This window comes from Paramisgurnus dabryanus, chromosome 18 (genome assembly GCF_030506205.2).
Source record: "Paramisgurnus dabryanus chromosome 18, PD_genome_1.1, whole genome shotgun sequence".
Lineage (NCBI taxonomy): Eukaryota > Metazoa > Chordata > Actinopteri > Cypriniformes > Cobitidae > Paramisgurnus > Paramisgurnus dabryanus.
In genome coordinates this window covers 12481682-12502695 of record NC_133354.1, presented here as the reverse complement: position 1 = coordinate 12502695, position 21014 = coordinate 12481682, and the positions used below count along the sequence as shown (strand labels likewise).

The 21014-nt window shown below is 35.7% G+C and overlaps 1 protein-coding gene across 5 annotated transcripts in view; it reads right to left on the bottom strand.

Moving 5' to 3' along the window:
• Window positions 1-2984: 2984 nt before the first annotated feature.
• The window catches only part of rxraa (retinoid X receptor, alpha a), a 139410-nt gene continuing 121380 nt past the window's right edge, over window positions 2985-21014 (bottom strand). For all 5 annotated transcript variants that reach the window (XM_065244192.2, XM_065244194.2, XM_065244193.1 and 2 more), the window contains 5 exons: window positions 14064-14193; window positions 13226-13358; window positions 8388-8479; window positions 7801-7906; window positions 2985-5849 (listed from right to left, as the gene is read on the bottom strand). In XM_065244192.2, coding sequence (XP_065100264.1) covers window positions 5702-5849; window positions 7801-7906; window positions 8388-8479; window positions 13226-13358; window positions 14064-14193 — 609 coding nt within the window. In that variant the 3' untranslated portion in view covers window positions 2985-5701. The remainder of the gene's footprint in view (window positions 5850-7800; window positions 7907-8387; window positions 8480-13225; window positions 13359-14063; window positions 14194-21014) is intronic.

Here is a 21014-nt window from a genome sequence, read left to right as displayed (position 1 = left end):
CAAATATCACATGTAGTTGATATCAAACTATTGCTGTAAAAATAAATAGATCAGAACATTGAATGAAATGGCAGTAGTCTGAAAATTTGTATTTGTTTTGTAGTCATTATCAATAAGTTTGTATATCTGCATGCATGTAAGCCATATGATGTATAATGCAAAGTAAACATTTGAGATCCTCTAATATTTTTTATACAGTCATGGTTAATTTCATTACATTATATAGGGTGATAGAAAGGGAGAAGAGATTGTTTAAGATTGGCATGTTTTATGAGTGTGTATAAATTTTTTGGTGACGCTTCACAATAAAGTGTAATTTGTTAACAATAGTAAATGCATTACCTAACATGAACGAACAATATTGTTTTTTTGCATTTATTAATCTTTGTTAAAGGGATAGTTTGGCTAAAAATGAAAATTACTCCACAATTTGTCCATCAAACACATAATCAGATGTATTTTTTAAAAGTGTTATAGCTCTTCCAATCTTTATAATAAATGAACATGGGGTCTGGGGCCTCATTTATAAAATGCTGCGTAAAAACCATCCTACATTTGATCTTACGATCATTTATCAAAAATGCGTACGTGTGATTCATAAACCGAACGTACGCGCAAAAAACGCGTGTACCCCTTTCAAATCTATAAATCGCAAATGAACTTGAACTTGTGCGCAGCCGAGCAGTTTCAGATCTCCGCCTCTAAACGATGCCTAATTAATGTCACAGACATATAAAAAAGCACTTCTCAATGTTTAAACCAAATTTCGAGCAGCAAGATTGGCTTATATTTCCAAAAAACTGAAGCAATCAGACAAGCAAAAGTGCGTACGTCTGCTCAGACCCTGACGTGGCTCTAAGCACTTTTCCACGTCAAAGACAACTTTTATAAATATGCACTTTGCCTTGGATTTTTGCGTACGCAAACTTTACGATCAAATCTGTGCGTACGCACGCTTTATAAATGAGGCCCCTGCTCCTTCCAAGTCCAAAGAATGTGAATCCATCCTTCGCAAAACTAAATCAACACGACTTTTAAGGGTAATGAATGCAATTTTGTAAGAGAAAAATACATATTTAAAATAAACAAACAAAAACAAATAAACAAAAAAAAAACCGCTTCCGATAATGCCGCCATCTTGGGCTTCAGGCAACGTTGCTTGCTCCCTGCTCTGTGCCTCTGCCTTCCGCATATAAAAAGTGCGTACACCAAGCTGATACTTTCTCCTGAATGTGGCTTCACGGTGAGTAAAGCATAGGGTAATTTTCATTTTTGGCTGAACCATGCCTTTAATGTAAGTTAAAGGTTCAGTGTGTAGATTTTTAGCGGCATCTAGTGGCAAGACTGTGAATTACAACCACCGGCTTTTAAACGACTTTAAAAAACACAGGTGCATCCCAATTCAGGGGCTGCGCCCTTCCAAGGCTGTATTTAAAGGCAAATATTTTTTCCCAGCTTTGGCTATCCCAAGATTCAATGCACGTCGGTGACATCTGGGTATTTTGAAATAACCAGTCAAAACTGTAGTTAAATAAAAATGTATACTTTGCTAATTTAAGGACCTTGTTTTACTATTAATGATGTTTTAGTGATGTGAATTAATATTATTGCTGCAATATTGTGCGTGTTGCGTTTTGCTTGTGCATATTTTTTAAGGTTGGTGAATTTTACATACTATTGTGTAGTTTAATTTGCATCAATGTGTTATATATTTTTTAAATAAAATAAAAATCTGCCTCCAGATTTACTTTGTAAAAAAGACTGAAAGGTCTCAGCTGTTATGTCCCGCTGACAAGCGTAGTGAGTGGGAACAACAAGTGACGCAACTCCCTCCATAGGCTAGACAGTAGGTGTTTCCCAATGTCAAGGATACTTCCTTGGCAGGACTCGAGGGCCAAAGTTGAGAATCTCTGATATAAGGTCTTTAAACATCACTGATAAAATAGTTATGTATATTATATTGCATTTCTGTCAAGAGATCATTTTAAGTTACACAATGCACCTTTAATGCTAGTACAATTGTTCATGTTAGTTCATTGTGCATGAACTAATGTTAACAGTTACTTTTGATCTTAAATATGTATTGGTATTGTGTTTGACTTTCTAAGTACACATAAATGACAGCTTAATGATTTGTAATTTTTTGTGTGCATGTACTTCAACACTGCATAGACTTTTTTGTCACTGGTGTTACCTTACCTTTTTAGCAATATTAAAGGCATTTATGAAATATTTTTTTTTAGCTTTAAAGCTTAATTCTTAAGTGTAGCAGAATTCAATTAATTAAAATTTATCATCATGTCGTCACATGTGAAAGATTTTATTTAATGTGAAAGAAAAACAACACAGTAACACCAGTGACACAACAAATCACCAGTCACTGTTACTGATCTTCACTGCTGTTACCCAAGTGACAATTTTCATGAAAACGGCATTTTACAAAATTTCTGCTGCAAAGTATCAAACCACATGTTGTCAATCATTGTATATTCACTAAATTAATTAGTTGTTTTGATAAAGGAGATCATACCAGTGACTTAAACTAAAAGCCTCATATGAAATCATGAGATAAATGAGAAGATTTCTGATAACTGAAAAGAGACAGTGTCTGCAAGTGTTAATTTTTCACAAAATAGAGTAACGCTTGTAACAAACTCATTTAAATTTGAGTAATTGTAACTGTGTTACTTGATAAAAAAAATACTTTGTTACATGCTCATTACCGCTAAAAGTAGTGGAATTACAGTAACGGAATTACTCTGTAATGCGTTACTCCCATCACTGTTTTTAACACAACTTGTGTTGTCCCTTTCATTTATTTTAACATGAAATTACGCCTTAAATGGCATGACACACACAATGTGTATAAAATGAACATCATTTTTTGCAGTGCAGCTCACCAGTTTCTTTGTGTAACTTGCATTAAAAAAATGATCACCTGACAATGTTTAAATATTGGTATAAAGTTTCAGTACATGCAGTAATGAATTTCCATTTTTGACTTTATTATTTTTTTAATTTGCATGAAAGACAAAACATCAAAGAACAACCCACAAAGAACAGATGACTTTTTAAAAATAGATAAAATATGTTGAGAAGACAATTGCATCTCTTTGAGATGGCAAAAGAAAGAAATAAGGCAAGTACAGGTGAAAGTGAAGCTACACACTTCACTTTAAAATGCTCTGATTTGTATTTTTCCCCATTTCAAATCAACATATACACAATGTATACAACAGCCCACAGAAAGAAGAGAAGAAAAGGGGAATAAAAGCAAGGGATAAAATTACATTTGTACAAAAATAGATTTTTCCTATAATTTTCTCAACGTTTTCTGTTTGTGTGACGAATAAAGCTGTGATTGTGTCAGGGTTAAAGTTCACTACTTGGTTTAGCTACAGGCTTCCTCAGCTTTTCCACCAATCAGGATCTTGCAAAGAGAAATGATTATTCTATTATTAAGGAGCTGGTGAACGATCTTTTCTAAGGGCTTGAAACCGCTGGTATAGTTCAACATTTTCAGTTTGTTTTTGCAATTTAAGACTGAATACAAAAGTTTCAGCAAACGAAAAACATCCGTGAATATAACAGTGCAATCAGGTCTGGGTTTAGTCAATTTAAGCAACACACTTGGCTCCCTCTTATCGTCTGAAAAACATTTAAAAGAACGAATTCATATACTTTCATATTAGGAAATATACACACATTTACATATAGACAAAATAGAGCTTTATGTTATAAAGCATTTGTGTATGCATTCATTCTATCTAAGTTAGATGATCATTTCTGCAGTAAGTCAGAAATCTCTCGTCAATTTGTTCGGCATAAGAGAAAGTTTCTTCATTATTAACTTTACAAACCTGCATATGGCTTCAAAATACCTGTGATCCGAGACACTCGCCTATTAAAAGCCTGACAAAGCCAATTCAATTATTTTGCCATGCGAAAGAAACGAGGGCGGTGAGGTACGAGATGATTTAAGAATTGAACACACCCATTGTTTTAAGCATTTAAATCGTGCTATTGCTGAAGAGCGTTTGTGAGACTGCACTCAAACATAAACGAACACGGATAACATCACGTAAAAGTGCCATTTCTCTCATTAAATACTTGTATAAAATTCAAGTAATGTTGCAGTGCTGCATCTCCACCACTAGGGGGAAGTATCAGCTCTCCCATACTTTACACTCCTCTCTCTATCTGTACGTCTATTATCTCTACCAACCGCTGTCTGGACACCCAGATCAGGTCCTGATCTGGACACCTTTTTTACCGGGGTCCGGGACGCTGCTTGCTTGTATACACACCAAAACCAAATCTGGCTGTCCAGTTTGTAAAAACATCGACCTTTGGACAGTCTTTGGGAAAAAATGCTAGATGCATAGATAAGCAGCAGCAGCAGCTTACAGAAAGAAAGAAAACGCTAAGGATGGCAAATTACAGACACATTTTACAAAAACTACATTTATAATAATAAAAAAAACTCTCACTGCTGGTTTCCTAACCGGTCTCCTTGCCAAAAGAAAGCGTGCGGACCCATTTCGCCAGCCCAGAGTAAAACTCCCTCAAAAACACAACCGCAATGCGGTTTGAGACGTGAGGATTAAGTGCTTCGAAACAAAAAAATATCCTAAAAAGCTTGACTGCATGGAGGTGGATGAGCGACACGACGGATTCAATATACCATAGTAAAAGTAAGCAAGAGAGGTAACTGCACGTTTTGGAAAAACAAATTGAAAAATACAGAATACTGAGCTAGTTTACAAAACTTGAGGTGAACTGGTATACAGACAACACACATGTGTAGGTGACTTATAGGTGGTTGGATGTCATTCAGCATCCCTTTGCTCCGGGTATCCCTGCAACAGGCAGATTTGATTTTTAAATGTTCAGAGTGCACAATGTGTAAATGATGACGGTCCAACTCCATAACTCCAGACGTGTGGGCAGCTCAGGTCGGACTCATCGGATGCTAAAACCTGAGTGGTTATTCTGTATCCTGCAGATTGCCGAGTTGAAAGCATCCGGTCTGTAACTTTGCTGCTTGCAAACGTCCCGATACTTTTCATCCAGAGCATCACTGTAATTACAAATTCAGGGACTCGCTTGAGGGATAACGGCAAATGCAGCGGGATCTCAATAGCGTCTGAGAATTTGTGTAGCTCCCACCATGTGTCAGAAACACAATGCTTGTGTTAAAACCCGAATCTTTATCCATTAAAGTCTGACAAAATCCATCCAGATGCAAACCGTCTCTGTAGAAGCTGGCCCTAACCAGCGCTAAATGCTGAATAAAAGACCGAGGCAGAATAAGACCCATGCACAATCCTCCAGACAATTACTGTCCAATGAAGCGCTGCAACTTAACCTAATCTATTCAGTTTTTCTCTTTTCAATTCATTTACCCACTTAAGATTTGAATACACCCGTGTCCACAGTTGTCTGTGGGCTTGAAGTCCGCCGTCATCTTTTTTGTATGTTTTATATATATATATATATATTTATATATTTATATCTTTATACAAGGTATAAAACAGACCCATTGATGCCATGACCGTATTTGAAACGCTGAGTCAAGAGGAGATTGGAAAAAGTCAATCCCGCAGCTCGCTGGCAAATGGTGTCAAGTGATCAGTTTATTGGGGGATGGTGGGGATGATCGGACCCTCATTACCCCCTGCAACAAGAGGGCGTTATTTCATTATGTCATTTGGTGGGGCGCCTCTAGCATCTCCATGAGGAAGGTGTCAATGGGCGTATCCCCTATAAGTTTAAAGAAGAACAAGTGCTCTAGACACTTCAGTCCGATTGAGCGCAGGGCCGGGAGCCGCAGCAAAAGCTTGGCGAACCTGCAGACACAAAGACAAACACATTAGTATGCACAAAGGCAAAGTCGTAATACAGTATATATATATATATTTTTAAGCAGTCTAGACAGAGGATTGATGACCCTTTTATGTGACTATTTGAAGTGACTGACAGCTGAGACAGTCAGACTACCCTTTAAATCAAGTTTAAAAGTTCCTGTACAAAAAGTAAAAAAATATGGTATAATCTCATGTATTCTAATATAGACGGTTTCATTGGACACACGTGTGTTGTCGCGGTTACGCGTCTGGGTGGAACAATGCTTCCGGTTTCTGTTTGTTTAATGGTTTGACCAGTGGCTAAGTAAAATGAACTCTGGAACAAATACCTCATCAAAAATAACAAATGTTTTGGTTTCCTAAAGACGGGGGGAGACGGCGATCGTGGATCACCGCTATGTGATGGGAGGTTTGACAGCCGGTTTGTAGTTAACATTGTATACATTATAGTACACATTTTACACAGCAACGTTAGCTCAGTGTCGTTTTTTATACACTTTTATTGTTTATGTTGTTACTTCTGAAACCATCTATAGTAAAATCTAAACCAAAATAATCTATAGTATAATCTAACCGAATATAGTATAATCTCATATGTTATCCAATGTAATCTAATAAAGTAAAATATATTCTAATCTAATATCATCTATAGTATAATCTTATATAATAATCTCATGTAATCTAATATAGTAAAATATAATCTTAATTAATATCATCTATAGTATAATCTTATTTAATAAGAGTATAATCTCATGTAATCCAATGTAATCTAATGTGATCTAATGTAATCAAATCTACTACAGCATCTACTACAGTATCAAATCAACTATTATACTATTGTATAATCTAATAAATAAGGTCATAATCTAACATAATAGATTACAATGTCATGTAATCTAAAGTAATAAAATATAGTAAAATCTAATCTAATGTAATATAATCTAACATAGTATAATCTAATGTAATCTTATATAGTAAAATCTAATTTTATATCATCTATTGTAAAATCGAATTGAATATAGTATAATATCATGTAATCCAATCTAATATAATGTGATCTAATGTAATCAAATTCTAATCTAATCTAATCGATTATGTCATAATCTAACATAATAGAGTATAATCTAATTTAATCCAATGTAATCTAATAAAGTAATATCTAATCTATAGTATAAGGTAATCGAATGTAGTATAATCTAACATAATAGAGTATAATCCCATGTAATCCAATTTAATCTAATATAGTAAAATCTAATCTAACATAGTAGAGTATAATCTGATGTGATATAATGCAGTGGTTGTCGAACTTTTTCCGCATGCGCCCCCCCCCCAAAGAAAATTGTTCTAAAAATGTAAAACTTTTCTAAAATGTTAATTTTTTTAATTAAACAAAACATATTAAGTTATACAGAGTAGTGCTGTTAGTTAGTAGCCTTATTTTTTTAGGTTTAATTACACAGAATTGATGATAAATGAATGTATTTTATAAAATGTCATAAACTGGGGCCCCCCGGCACCATCTCGTGGCCCCCCTGGGGGCCCCGGACCCCAGTTTGAGAACCACTGATCTAATGTAATTAAATCTACTATAGCATAGGGGACAAAGCATAATTTAATTTAATCTAATTTAATCTAATGTAATATATATATTATATTAAATTATTATAGTATAATCCAATCTAATATAGTACAATATAACGTAGTACAGCATAATTTAATGTGATCTAATGCAATCTAATATAATCAACTCTATTACAGTTTAGTATATTCTAATCTCTAATGTTATAATCTGTAGTATAGTAATATAGTATGTTATAATACCGTAATAGACTATAATCTAATCCAATGTATAATGCAACACAATATTTATTTATATTTAAATATTAAAATAATTGTGACATCATCTACAAAAATGAAGACAGTGGTCCTGTACCTTCCAGGTTGGTCAGGGTACTTCTGTTTGCAGTAGGCTTCCAGAGAGGCATAAACCTTCTCTCGTAGCGCTTCCACCTCCCCAGGGTTTGACAGGCCTTTGGAGTCTGAAATTAATGCACAATAAAGTTTTGAAGTAGGTACTGTACCACCCTCCCCTAGCAGCGCTTTAAAGTTACAGTCGGTTTCTTCTCAGCCTCTGGGTGGGATGATAATATTTATTCTGCTGAACAATAACAGTGCACCAACACAGGCCACAGTTATGAATGTTGTTCCAAATATACTTATTGAAATAGTCAGAGAAGTGTAGAGGATTTGTTTTGGGTTTTCCCAGATACAACACATGTGAAACTCCTCTCTGAACTCAATCTGCTTCTCTGGAAGAGCCTTCAGAGAACTTCTAATTGAGAAAATGAGAGCAGGCTTTTCAATAAAGTAAAGAGAACAGAGAGGAGGTCTGTCCTCTGAGAAAAAACATGTGCTGTCTCTGGCTCATGACATGAGACTCGTTCACGAATGCAAGTCCCAGCGATGGGCGGCAATGCTGACTGTGTAAGGCCAGAGTATTCAAAATCATGAGGAAGATACCTGGGTTGAAGAGGACGATGGCTCGAAGACACCCCAGTTCTGTTTTATCCATCTGCATGTCTCTCATCTTTGACACTAGCTCGGTCAGGACCCTGAACACAAGTGAAAACACACTTGGATCACAATCATAATCTTCCTTCATTTAAAGAAAATATGGCCCATGCAGGTATAAACTACTCCATTACTACTGTGACAGACAGTGACTCTCAATAATATCAAATCATCCCCATAATAAATGTCCAGAGTGACATCACTTCCTGTTTCCACTTCACATTATCTCCTCTGACAGTCTTGGCCGCTGCGTGACCGGGTGACAGCACGCACAGCAGCACGAGATGGCCACATTCCCACTCTTAACACAGTCTAATTCAATTGACCAATTGAATCATTTAAATGGGCGGGGGAGTTTAAGTCCACCAGCCACTTCATTTGCGCCACGGCTGTCGCTTGCGGCAGACCTAATAAAGAAATACGATCAGCGCAACCCATCTGAATGCAAGCTGCATTAACATTGAGATGCTATCCATTTTTGGCCGGCAAGTATTGGAAAGGCTGAAGTCGGCTGTTGATGGTAAGGAGAGAGATCTTCATCTTAAAAATCAGGTGACGTTTATTACTAACATTGCAGTTTTTTTTTAAAATCTGATACTGACATTATTTATGCTTTGTAGTAACAAATGCACATACTTTTGATAGTTTATAAAGCATCCCTATAGCTCAGTTAGTATAGCATTGTGTTAGCAACACAAAAGTCATGGGTTTGGATCTTAAGGAACACACAAAACTGTTAAAGTAGGTACGATGAATGCACGAAGTTGCTTTGGATAATAATGTCTGCCAAATGAGTAAATACATCTAAATATGAGACTTATTAAATATGTATCGCTAAAGGTTATGGGTTCAAACCTAGGGATTAAAATGTATACCTTGTAAAATTGCTTTGGATAAATGCATCTGCCAAATGCATGAATGTAAATGTATACTGAACACATTGCATTTTTTACACATTGTATTGATTTGTTGTTTCATATCTGACAAAATATTGAAATACGAGCAAACGCTGACAGCTTTTATTCTACGGTCATGACAATGGTTGGTCTCATGTACTTTAAGTCCAAAGTTCTTGGCATCAGTGGGCATCTCCTCCACTTTTTTAGATTTTATCATAAATGACACACAAATGGATTTCCTTTAACATTTTCTGTCTGAGCGCTCAAGCGTTTCTGCATGACCTCTGTTGCCAGTATGGGTGCATTTTTAATGAATATCGATGGAAATCGACAGGAAAGCTCGTTCCTCTTGCCCTTCTGTTCTGCGTCTAGAAATGTCAAGGTTCCTCTTCTGCCCTTGTCATGATAATTAAGAGTTTGATCGGCTCTTTGTGTCCATGTTTGAATACGGTCTCACAGCTTTAAACTTTTCCTATAAAAATGCTGAACAAAGTCTGGCTTGCGCAGTTATAAAATATGAACAATACTCAGGGCCACAAAACCAATCATAACTTTTTGAAATTGAGATTTATACATAACCTGAAAGCTGAATAAATGCAATTGATGTATGATTTGTTTGGATATAAAAATATTTGTCTGAGATTACAATTATTAAAAAATCTGGAATTTGAAGCTGCAAAATAATCTAAATATTGAGAAAATTAATCGCCTTTAAAGAAGTCCTTAGTAACATATATTATTAATGAAAAAAAACATTTTTTGGACCATATTTTCTGGACTATAAGTCGCACTTTTTTCATAGTTTGGCGTGTCCTGGAACTTATAGTCAGGTGCGACTTTAACGTCAAAATTATTTCATATGAACCAAGAGAAAATCATTACCGTCTATAGCGTCGAGAGTCTGCTATATGCTGCTCTTGTATTTATGTAATTCAATGGATTCAGTGATGCGGAATGACTTCAGGACCTTTTTGAACTTGATTTGGCTTGTCGTGTTAATTTATTCAGCCTCCCAGGTATGTTCTGTATGCTATTGTGTATCGTGTAAATAACAGTTAATGTTACTTTAACATGTAGGGTAACCTATTCATCCTGCTGTTCTGTGCTATTGTTTAGTTGAATAACTTGCCTTTCCAGATTAAATGTCTGTTCTTAGGCTTTGATTTTGTGAAATCATTTTCTAAATGAACGCGAAGTATAGTCCACTGTGACTTGTATATGTTTTTTCCTCTTCAAAACGCATTTTTGACTGATGCCACCTATACTCCAGAGCGACTTAAAGATGCAATTTGTATAATCCGTGCCGCTAGAGGGCGCCAGATCAAATCAATAACAATGACGTAGATTAATGATGCTCTGAAGCAGCGTGGACTGATGGGATTTGTTGTCTTTAACTCAAATGCTGATTCCCATCAATCAGACGGGAAGGAGAAATAATGTTACACATGAGGTAAATTAATCAAGTTTTATAAATGTTGTGTTTGATGACATCGTTTTTTTTTCATTATGTAAGGTTTCATGTAAAGTTCAAAACGCAATTGTTAGTCATAGATGTTACAGTACTAGTCCAATACGATGGTTTGTTAACACAGCACAGAATTAAGTGTTCAGATGAACAAACTTACCATAAAAAAGCGAGTGGTCCGACAGACGCTATTACTTCCACATTTGTCCACGACACTGTTGTCATGTGGTTTTTACGTCAGTAAAGGCGGTAACAAAGGGTAACGTAGATATTAACGTCATTTACAGGCGACTGCACTGCCCCGTGTCACTGTTTAGGGCAGCAATTTTCTCATAATTTACAAGTAGTTGAAAACATTATATTGTTAGTAATCAGCTGGACAAAATATATAACACCGGACTAGTGGATATTTTACTGCAAATATCTTACAAATTGTCCCTTTAAAGTCTGGAAAATATGGTACAGTAGGAAATGTACAAAATATCTTCATGAAACATGATCTTTACTTAATATCCTAAAGATTTTTGGCATAAATCACTAATTTTGATCCATACAATGTATTAATGGCTATTGCTACAAATATACCAGTGTGACTTATGACTTTTTGTGGTCCAGGTCACATATTTTAACAAGACTGGGTATTGAGTTTTGCAAGAATTTCCAATAAATACTTTTATGAGATTAATTAGGGTAGCTAACTATTGTTTGATCTCAAACTAAATTTTATCAGAAAAAAAGAAAGTATGTGTTAACTCTTTCCCCGCCATTGACGAGATATCTCGTCAATTAAGAGAAAACGCTTCCCCGCCAATGACGAGAATTTCCGTCTTTCCGCAATACCGCTATTATCCACCAGGTGGCGCCCTTCCGCAACTTTTTAAGTATTGCCCTATGGCAAGCTGCTGCATGTCCGTGTCTGTTTTAAAGATCGCTCTGAATGGGATCTCTATGAAATGTCCGTCATAAAAATGGAATTATCTCTGCTTTTTGCTCAAAATATGGTGTTTTTGCAAAAACCTACCCATATTCCAAAGCTGATTGCAAAAGAACCACTAAAGGTAGGATGAAACGGTTTTTTTTGTTTGAAAGCAGAGGGTCTGTTCTTTCATTTGGTATATTGTATGTTTATATATTTAAAGAAGAACATTTTCTGAAAGGCATTAAACTTTGGTGAAAATCATGAAAAACGCTGGCGCTGGCTGGCAACTTTTTTTTAAAAACGCTGGCGGTGAAAGAGTTAAAGTCCCTGTAAAGTCAATCTTGAAAATCGTTTCGAAACACATTATAAATGTTAGAAATGTATTGCTAAATCACGCCTCCAAGACTGTAAATGATGTAGTACTGAATTGCAGAGTTATATCATTAAAATGGTTTGCACAATTTCTGAGCTCAGGATTTTTTGGAGGGCCTCGATGACGCATTTGAGCAACCACACTGCAGAAAATGACTTTATTACTTATACTTTGTCTTGTTTTCAGTAGAAATATCTACAAATTCTTAAATCAATATGTATTTTCTTGATGAGCAAAATAACCTAAAAAAAGATTTGGTAAAATAAGTGTTTAAGAAAAAAGAAAAATTATTTAAAAATGTTTTTTCTCACCCCATGGCAGACAATGTTGCTTGTTTTAAGCACAAATTCACTTAAATTGTATATTTTTGTCTATGAACTAGCCTTATTTTCTTAGGTCATTTTGCTCATCAAGAAAATACCTCTGATTTAAGAATTTTTTGATATTTCTACTGAAAACATGACAAAAATACTAAGTAAAAAAGTCATTTTTTGCAATGCACGCATGTCACCGCCCATAACACAATTGCAAGCATCCCACCGCTTGATAGCAGAGAAAGCTGTTTCTTAAATTTTGATAACTTATTTACTTGCCATTTATTCATCATTCAAATTTGGTTGGGTGGTTGATAACACTTTTTTGGTGTGACAAACTCGGAACACATTTAAAATCTGACTAAACATCTAATCTGAATTTAAGAAAGTGCATTAAACTGTATGTAAATTAAAGATATGATGCACATTAAAATAAGTATATGACTTTGTACGTCGATAACTATAATTTTAAAGGCTTTGCAATTAAATCATCTGAACAAAATATGCAAATACATTAATATGAAACCATATGCAAGTTATTTAGGGCAGGCCCAAAATGTAACACTCCTGAAACAGGCTCAAGAGCCCTGAAGACCTAACCAGATTTAATTTAAGCAACTGAAAACAAGGCTTTAAGGTGTTAATTGTCAACAATAGAATTACATTTTAACAAAACTTTTTACAGCAGACTTTGATATTGAAAACAAGATGTAATCTAGAAGTTAGATGCAATCATTCCTCCAATTCCCACAGATTTGTTTCGCTATGTAACTCATTAAATATAGCATCTCCTCTAAATTAACTCTATCATTCTAACCTGTCAAATATGGCTCCTACACCCGCACTGTGGGCGCTGTTTCTGTGAACGTGTAATCCAGTTGCCAGCAGTATCCCGTCCTTCACTGTTATGGAACGATGTGAAAATGACGCAATGAGGAGCTCGTTCCATCCTAAGAGAAAATAAAATAATGATTCAACATTATGTGCAGTAAGGCTCCTTTAACCAATCTGCCTAGCAACTACATCTCCCCGCTCCGTTTCCCCAGAGTTCAGCTTGGGAAAAGCTTAGATGCTTTCATCTATGAGACAGCAGAACGAAAGGGGTATTTATAGAAAACCTGTGAGCTCTGTGAGAGAACGAGAAATGGGGAGAAGACCAACTCTCATGCTCTTCAGAGCCAATGTACAAAATGAAATATTTGTTGAATGGTGGTCTCCAGAATATCAAGACAAACATTTGTTGTGCTTGTATGTCAATGTCAATTGAAAATACCCACATATCCTATGAACTATATCCTATAGTTGGCAGTTCACTACTGTATGGTTTTTAATTGTAACCACCACCCAATTAACTCTTTCTCCGCCATTGACGAGTTTAATCAGATCCAATGGATTATGCTAAGCTATGCTAAAAGTGGTAGCGCCAGACCAGCAGATCAGCTGAATGGATTCCAAAACTGTAAAAATTATATGTTCAACTCTAGGGGAGCTTGAAAATGAGCATATTTTTTTAAAAAAAGTGAAGTGTCCCTTTAAATTCATCTGTGCGCAGGAGAAAAACCTGGTCTAGGCTACGGCCCTACGCAGAAGTATAATAAGCTCCGTAAGCTCCCTAACTTAAGCATGTGTGTGTTCATAAGTGGTGTTAAACTCACCTGCTCGTAGGAGAATAACCTGGTCATCCAGAGGGAGCTCGGAGAAATGTGGGATCCGTTTGGCCCATTCCACCAGAGTAAAGAGCTGCTTATCTGCGGCCTGACAGATGTTTGTGACGGGATCGTTGGGCTGATGAAAAAAATGAGAACACAGTCAGGCGTCAATTCAAACATATAATCAATATAAACATATAATCAATGCATTTGTGGCAGCGAATGTCTGATGTCCTTTTACTGTATATTTGTTTTTCCAAACGTTCTAAAAATACAATGTATGTGCTAGTGTATGCATGAACGCTTATATACAATACAACACTCTTATCATTACCACGAGCACAACGGACGGTGACTAATACGTTTGGAGCCGGAGCGAACAGGAAGGCAAAACAAACAGTGCTTTTGCCCCGGCCTGTTCAGGAAATACCTGCAGAGATTCGATGCTAAAAAATGACCCTCTCCAAGCAAGAGTTTCCTGCAGGAAGCCCACTGGAAAAGAATTTCACTCTGAAATGTTTGCCCATTCCCAGACCGTTACGAAATACTGTTAACATTTCTATATTAAACAGACTTTGGGAATGACACGGTTCACAGTAAAACCTGCAACTGAAGTCTCGCAGCAAACGCAGGCATTGTTCTTAAAGGCAATGTTTTTACGGGAGACTCCCAATGAGGGATTCTGCACACAGCGAGTTTCCGTCAATGCCTCCTGCAGATCTGAGTCTATTAGCACGTCTCAATGCGGAACGCCGAGAGAGGACAATTGAGAAAAAAAATGAGTTAATGATTCTCTCCTCGTGAATCCAAAGGAAGGATAGATACGGCGCTTTGTTTTAAGAGTGAGCCAATGGGCTGCAAGAAGGATCGTCAATGAGCGCAAAGGAGAGGAAAGCAGCAGGAGCCGGATTATGAATGGAGAACAAATACAACTTGAGTGTCGTTTCGCAACTGAAGTGTCAGGAGGGATAGCATTAGAAAACATCAACAGGACACTGTAGTGGGCTAAAGGACAAATAGTGCTTGGGAAAATAAACAGAAAGAGGAAAATCATATTTGCGTTTATCGCAATTGTATGTGTGTGATGGGGGTTGCATTCCTGGCTTCAGTTTTGGCAGCTTTACGTGGTGCATTAGAGGAAGTTTATTATTAAAGTTTGACACAATGACACCACAATTATAAGTCAAGAGCTTTTGAAAGGGTCAGTATATTATCATCATCTGCCATGTATTCTGTCATGCTTGTCTGAGAAGCAGAAAATCACACATCCACCGTGAAAAAACATGTTTAATCAGCCCAAACTTGTTTACTGGGATTTGCTGGTCTACCAGGGTGGCAAGGCTGGATGCAAAGGGCAAGCTATACCAGCTGAGCACCAGACTGGAAGACTAGTAAAGATCAGCAAACCAGTTTAGCCATTTTTGAAGCTAATTTAGCCACTTTCATAGGATGACTTATGACATCACAATTTCCTAAATAATTTCGCTCTTCTTTCAATCATTTCCTGTCCTCTCTCTATTAACTCTTTGACAATTGACAGAAAACAGTAAATAGTTTCAGAAGTTGCATACCAGGAAGTGACTCAAGGTGCTCATTTGTGGTCTTTTCATTTAAAACATTCACAAATGTTTCATAAAAAGCCTTCCAGGAAAATGTTCTTCTAAAAATATTTAAACATACAAATATATCAAATGAAAGAACAGACCATCTGCTTTCAAACAAACAAACAAACAAAAAGGGGAAAAAACTTTTATCCTATCTATTTTTTTCCCGCTTATAAACTCTTAAATATGGGTATCTATTTTTCTTAATTTTTAAGCAAAAAGCTGCCATAATTGCATTTATGTGAAGGTATGATGTTAGAGATCAGATTTAGAATGATTATCAAAACATACACAGAGTATAAAAAATTGAAATTCTTCAGTTTTTTATAACTTGGGTAAGTGCCATCTAGTGGATAATCGCTGTATTACAGATTAACATATAAATTAATCAGGAACACGTTCTTTTCATGCAAATATTTTCTCTTAATTGACGAGATAACTCATCAATGGCGGGGAAAGAGTTAAGGACTTGAGAAAGCCTTGGATGTTGGCTCTATAGCCTCGATGGCTCTATAGCATGGGTTTTTAACAGGGGGTCCGGGGGTCTTGGGGGTGCATGGTGGTATGACCAGCTTTACGCCAAATATTGTTTGAATTCAAAATTATTTTTTAATGATCGGCATCAAACAAAAATGCATTAATTGGCTTTAATAAAAAAATTATAAAATACTTGCTTGAAATTAAGGTTTCCAAATAAAATGATATTAAACATTATTAAAATGAAGGTTTTGCTGTTAAAATCTATTCATTAAATTTAAAATGTTATGTAGTATGCTACACTGTCAGAAAAAAAGGTACAAAACTGTACCTTTTCTGTCACTGGGGCTGTACCCTAAGTTTCCGTTCGGTACCTTTACAGGAATACAAAACAGAATAGAATTTTGGGTAGAATACTGTACCTTAAGGACCTACATTGTTAGAAAAAAGTCAAAATATGTACCCTAGCTGTCAGTGGGGCAGCACCCTTTAAAAAGGTCATTGCATGGACCATTAGGTACAGATATGTAAAATTTAGTACCAATATGTTCCTTTCAGATACTAATATGTATTTTTGAGGTACTAAAATGAAATCCTTAAGTGCAAACCTGTACTTTTTAAAAGGGTACAGCCCCAGTAACAGAAAAGGTACAGTTTTGTACCTTTATTCCTGACAGTGTAACAACAGATGCGTCATGCCTAATGAAACTGATTGCAAGTGGATTTTACATGCAACCTCTAAATCAATTAAGCATTTTTTCATCTGTTACTTTGTTTCATGGGCAAAGTACAGTATGATCAGTTCTTCACATTTCTGAGATTTTCGCTGTTTTGATTTTTGTGCATCATTCTGCACGCAATGAATTATTAATGAATTATACAGACGCCATCATTGTGCACACTTGCGGATAACCTGTGTACAAAGATGATAGTTCAAAGTCCATTTGTTAATGTTTATTTCTAGATTCACCACTAGAGGGGGCGTGGAATTATTATGTGCTCTGATTGAGGTCAAATATAATGCAAAATGTGTTTTCCTATAATAGTTTTATATAAATACATTGGTAACGCTTTACAATAAGGTTGTATTTGTTAACAATTAGTTAAAATGAACTATCAATTATCAATACTTCTACAGCATTTATTAATGTTTGTTCATCTAGTTAATTTATAGATTCAAGAGTATATGTAACATTAATTAATGTACCATGAATTAACATGAATAACTATATTGACATTAAGTATCATTAACAAAAATGAATACATGTTGAAAAACTATATTGTTCATGTTAGTTAATGCAAGGTTTTGATGTTTATTTGACATTATAATAATTATGATTACAGTATGAATGGTAGCTGTGCACACTGCCCCTGGCTAACAACATGTATCTGTATATAAAATGCTAATTTTAATATATTTGTAACGTAACCATCATAAAGTATGTTAATCCATTTGATACTGGTGGTCCTTGCTCCTCTTTTCTATGCAATGGTTTCTTGGTCTGAAAAAAGTTGAAGACCTCTACTCTATGTTATTTATGTAGCCATTTGACAACATGTCAAATACAAGAATTGGAGAAAGCAATCGGTTAGTCAGACACAAAGCCATCTCTCCAACTGCAGATGAATGTTTACACTAAGATACAGTTTATGAATATTTCTGATCTGATCAAGGAGACGCCAATGATCCTCCTCAGTGCAACCGTTTCTGCCTCGTTCCTTAACAAATGTGTAAACAAACAAATAATGAATTCACAAAACAACAACAGGAAGAAAAGTGAGATCGCCTACACTGATGGCTGTCAGAACAACACAACTCCCACAGTTTTCATTTAATACAAGAAAACTCATGAACGATATATCGCTGCCTTGGCTCTGTTCACACTTACACATTGCACCACTTTTGTTTGCCAACAGACCTTAATTTAACCAATTTTAAGTGACCGGTCTTAAGTCGCCATCATAAATAATTTCTGTTCTCTATAAAAATCCAAACAGTATAAAATGAGTGTCAGACTGAATTCAGCTGGCCATATGATTCACTTGTAAGGGGTTTGGTGACGTGGTGCGAGCTCCAGCCTCCCGGCCACGAGTAATAAGACTTTTTCAGATTCAAAAAGACATTTCGATAACATTCTTTTCATGACCATCAGAAAACAAGGGCTGTTTTTGTTCCCGCTGTATGGCAAGCATTCAGTCTGCATTATTCACATCAGATCCTGGTCCTGGGCTCTCGCAGAAACGCCACGCTTGCATATTGCACTATGAAATTTTTATCACTCGAGGAGGAGAGATGAGAGATGTTCAATTTTTCATAGTCTGCTTAAACTATATTATTGTTGCGTGAGGCGAAGAAAAGCTGTCTGTGTTATGCAGCCGTGCAAGGAAATAAGTGAGATGTCTGCAGAGAAATATTCCTGGTTTGCATGTGGTTACTGTGTGTCAGAGCTGTCCAAACTAGGGATGTGCAAAACTACAGTACATCTGACAACAGCTAGTTAGCTAATTGTATTTAATTGGTCCTAATTGGTCCCATTCTTTCTGTGTTTTTGAAGCTTTGAGTGTTTTTACAGTGCGCAGTATAACGTGTTCATGTTTCACGTGTAAAAAATGCTATATTTTTCACACAATTTACATATCTCTATAGCGCTATTTTCACTGTCTTCCTTGTTCTATGAAGTCCCTCCTTCAGAAATGTGTAACGAGTTCTGATTGTATAGTTTGTGTAGTGTGTTGTGATTTGATAGCAGCTTAGCTTGTCGTTAGCTTAGCTGGCGACTGACGTATTCCTGTGGGCGGAGTTTAGTCAAAAAACTGTTCTAGTAACATCATTAAAGCAGGAAGTAGAGGACTGTAGTCCAATCCGGCAGTTCGCTGTAGGCTTTGAAAGGGGAATTCTTTTAAAGAAAATATATCGCCTGGCAGTGAACTTTAAGCTTTATCATTTTATTATTACAGGTATTAATGCTATTATAGCAACATTACACACTAACTAAAGTTTAAAAAATAGGATCAGAAAGAACGTGACCTTTAAGATAGCTTGCAAATTTAAGATTTGGTTTCGGTACTCCAGGGTCAAGTTTCTAAATGTATGTGTGCAGAATTTGCATAGAAACCTTACTATTACTCTGTTATTACTCTACCTGTGAAATCCATGTTAAAGTCTTATATTTCCAATTACGATGTTAGGAGCATCAAGGTTTGATTTCAGTCATTGATTTCAATCTTTGACATGGTCTTATATTAAAGATATCAAGGTTATATTTTGACAGAATGTTCTTTACATTATGTAGGATGATTTTATGTCGAAAACAACAAATCACAAAAAATGACTTTAGCTGGGTTTTTACAGGCAGGGTCAAATTAATTTTTGTTAACATGCAGTAGTGGCCAAATGTTGGGGCTCAGTTTTTACTCAAAACACATCAATGCAACATGCATACAAATTATTTCTTTATTGAAATATTTCAAAAGAAATTACATTATTTAAATAATTTTTGGATTAAGTATGAATGTTGATAAAAGTTTACATTTCTTCGGTTAATAACTCTTTCCCTGGCCTTGACAATTTAACTCGTCAATTAAGAGAAAAAGCTTCCCTGCCAATGAAGAGATTTTTCCAGCAATCCATATTTCCACTATTATCCACCAGGTGGCACTCTTACCCAAATTATAAAAGTAAAAAAAGTATCCCCTTTGGTGCAAACAGTTCAAACTTCATGTATTTTTTGATCATTGCTCTGAATCTGATCTCTATCAAAAGTCCTTCACAAAATTGCAATTATCTCAGCTTTTTGCTAAAAATTTTGTATTTTTGAAGAAACCTACATTGTAAAAATATGCAGCATTTAAAAAAATAAACTAATATTTTTATGTTACTTTAACTTACAAAATGAAGTTAAACAATTTTAACTTAAGTTTATGCCAAACCTTAAAATAGTAGGTTGAATTGACTTGCAAAACCAAGTTGTTTTAACTTTGTGCTGCATTTTTTTTTTTACAGTGTACCCATATTTGAGAGGTTATGAAAAGAGAAAAAATAAAGGTAGGATGAAACATTTTTGTTTGAAAGCAAAGGGTCTATTCTTTTATTTGATATATTTAAAGAAAATTATTTTCTGGAGGGCATTAAACTTTTGTGAAAATCATAAAAATGCTGGCGATGACAGGCAGCTTTTATTAAAATGCTGATGGGGAAAGAGATTAGTGACTTTGTCTTTGTTGGGAGCATATGCACCTGACTTTATAACCATGCAGCTCACACCGTTGCAATAGGACGGTGGGCAAATAATGCACAGACCAAACTAATTGATAATGACACTCGTGAAACGCTATTGTCATTATGAAATATTATCTACTGTTCGATTAGTTGTACAGCTCTAGTGTAAATAATATACATGTGTGCATAATTTGTATAGAAAACCTTTGTACAGCTAGTTAAATAGTTGATCATCATGACTCATCCCTCACTGAAATGTCAGTCAAGATAAAACAAAAAAAGACACTTCCCTTATCTGAGCACATGATATCATATGAATGAAACAAAATAAAAAACATAAGATAAGAATGACTGCATTTGGCCAGCAAATAATGATAAATACGTAGAAAGACAGAAGCCAACAGAGAGTAAACACCACCAGCAAAATCAAGAGAAACAAAAAACTGAACTGAAATGACTAATGAGCGAGTGTAACGTACTCTCTTGCTTTTCTATATCTAACTGCAGGCATGTTACTAACGCCTGTTTAACTCCCGTTCTAGGTCACCATAGAGACAGTGACATGAATGCACTTTATTCAGCTTGGTCAAACCCAAACCATTAAGCAACAGCAGTGTTCTATTCATGTACTGCACACTCGCGCTGAGGTCCTGTGAT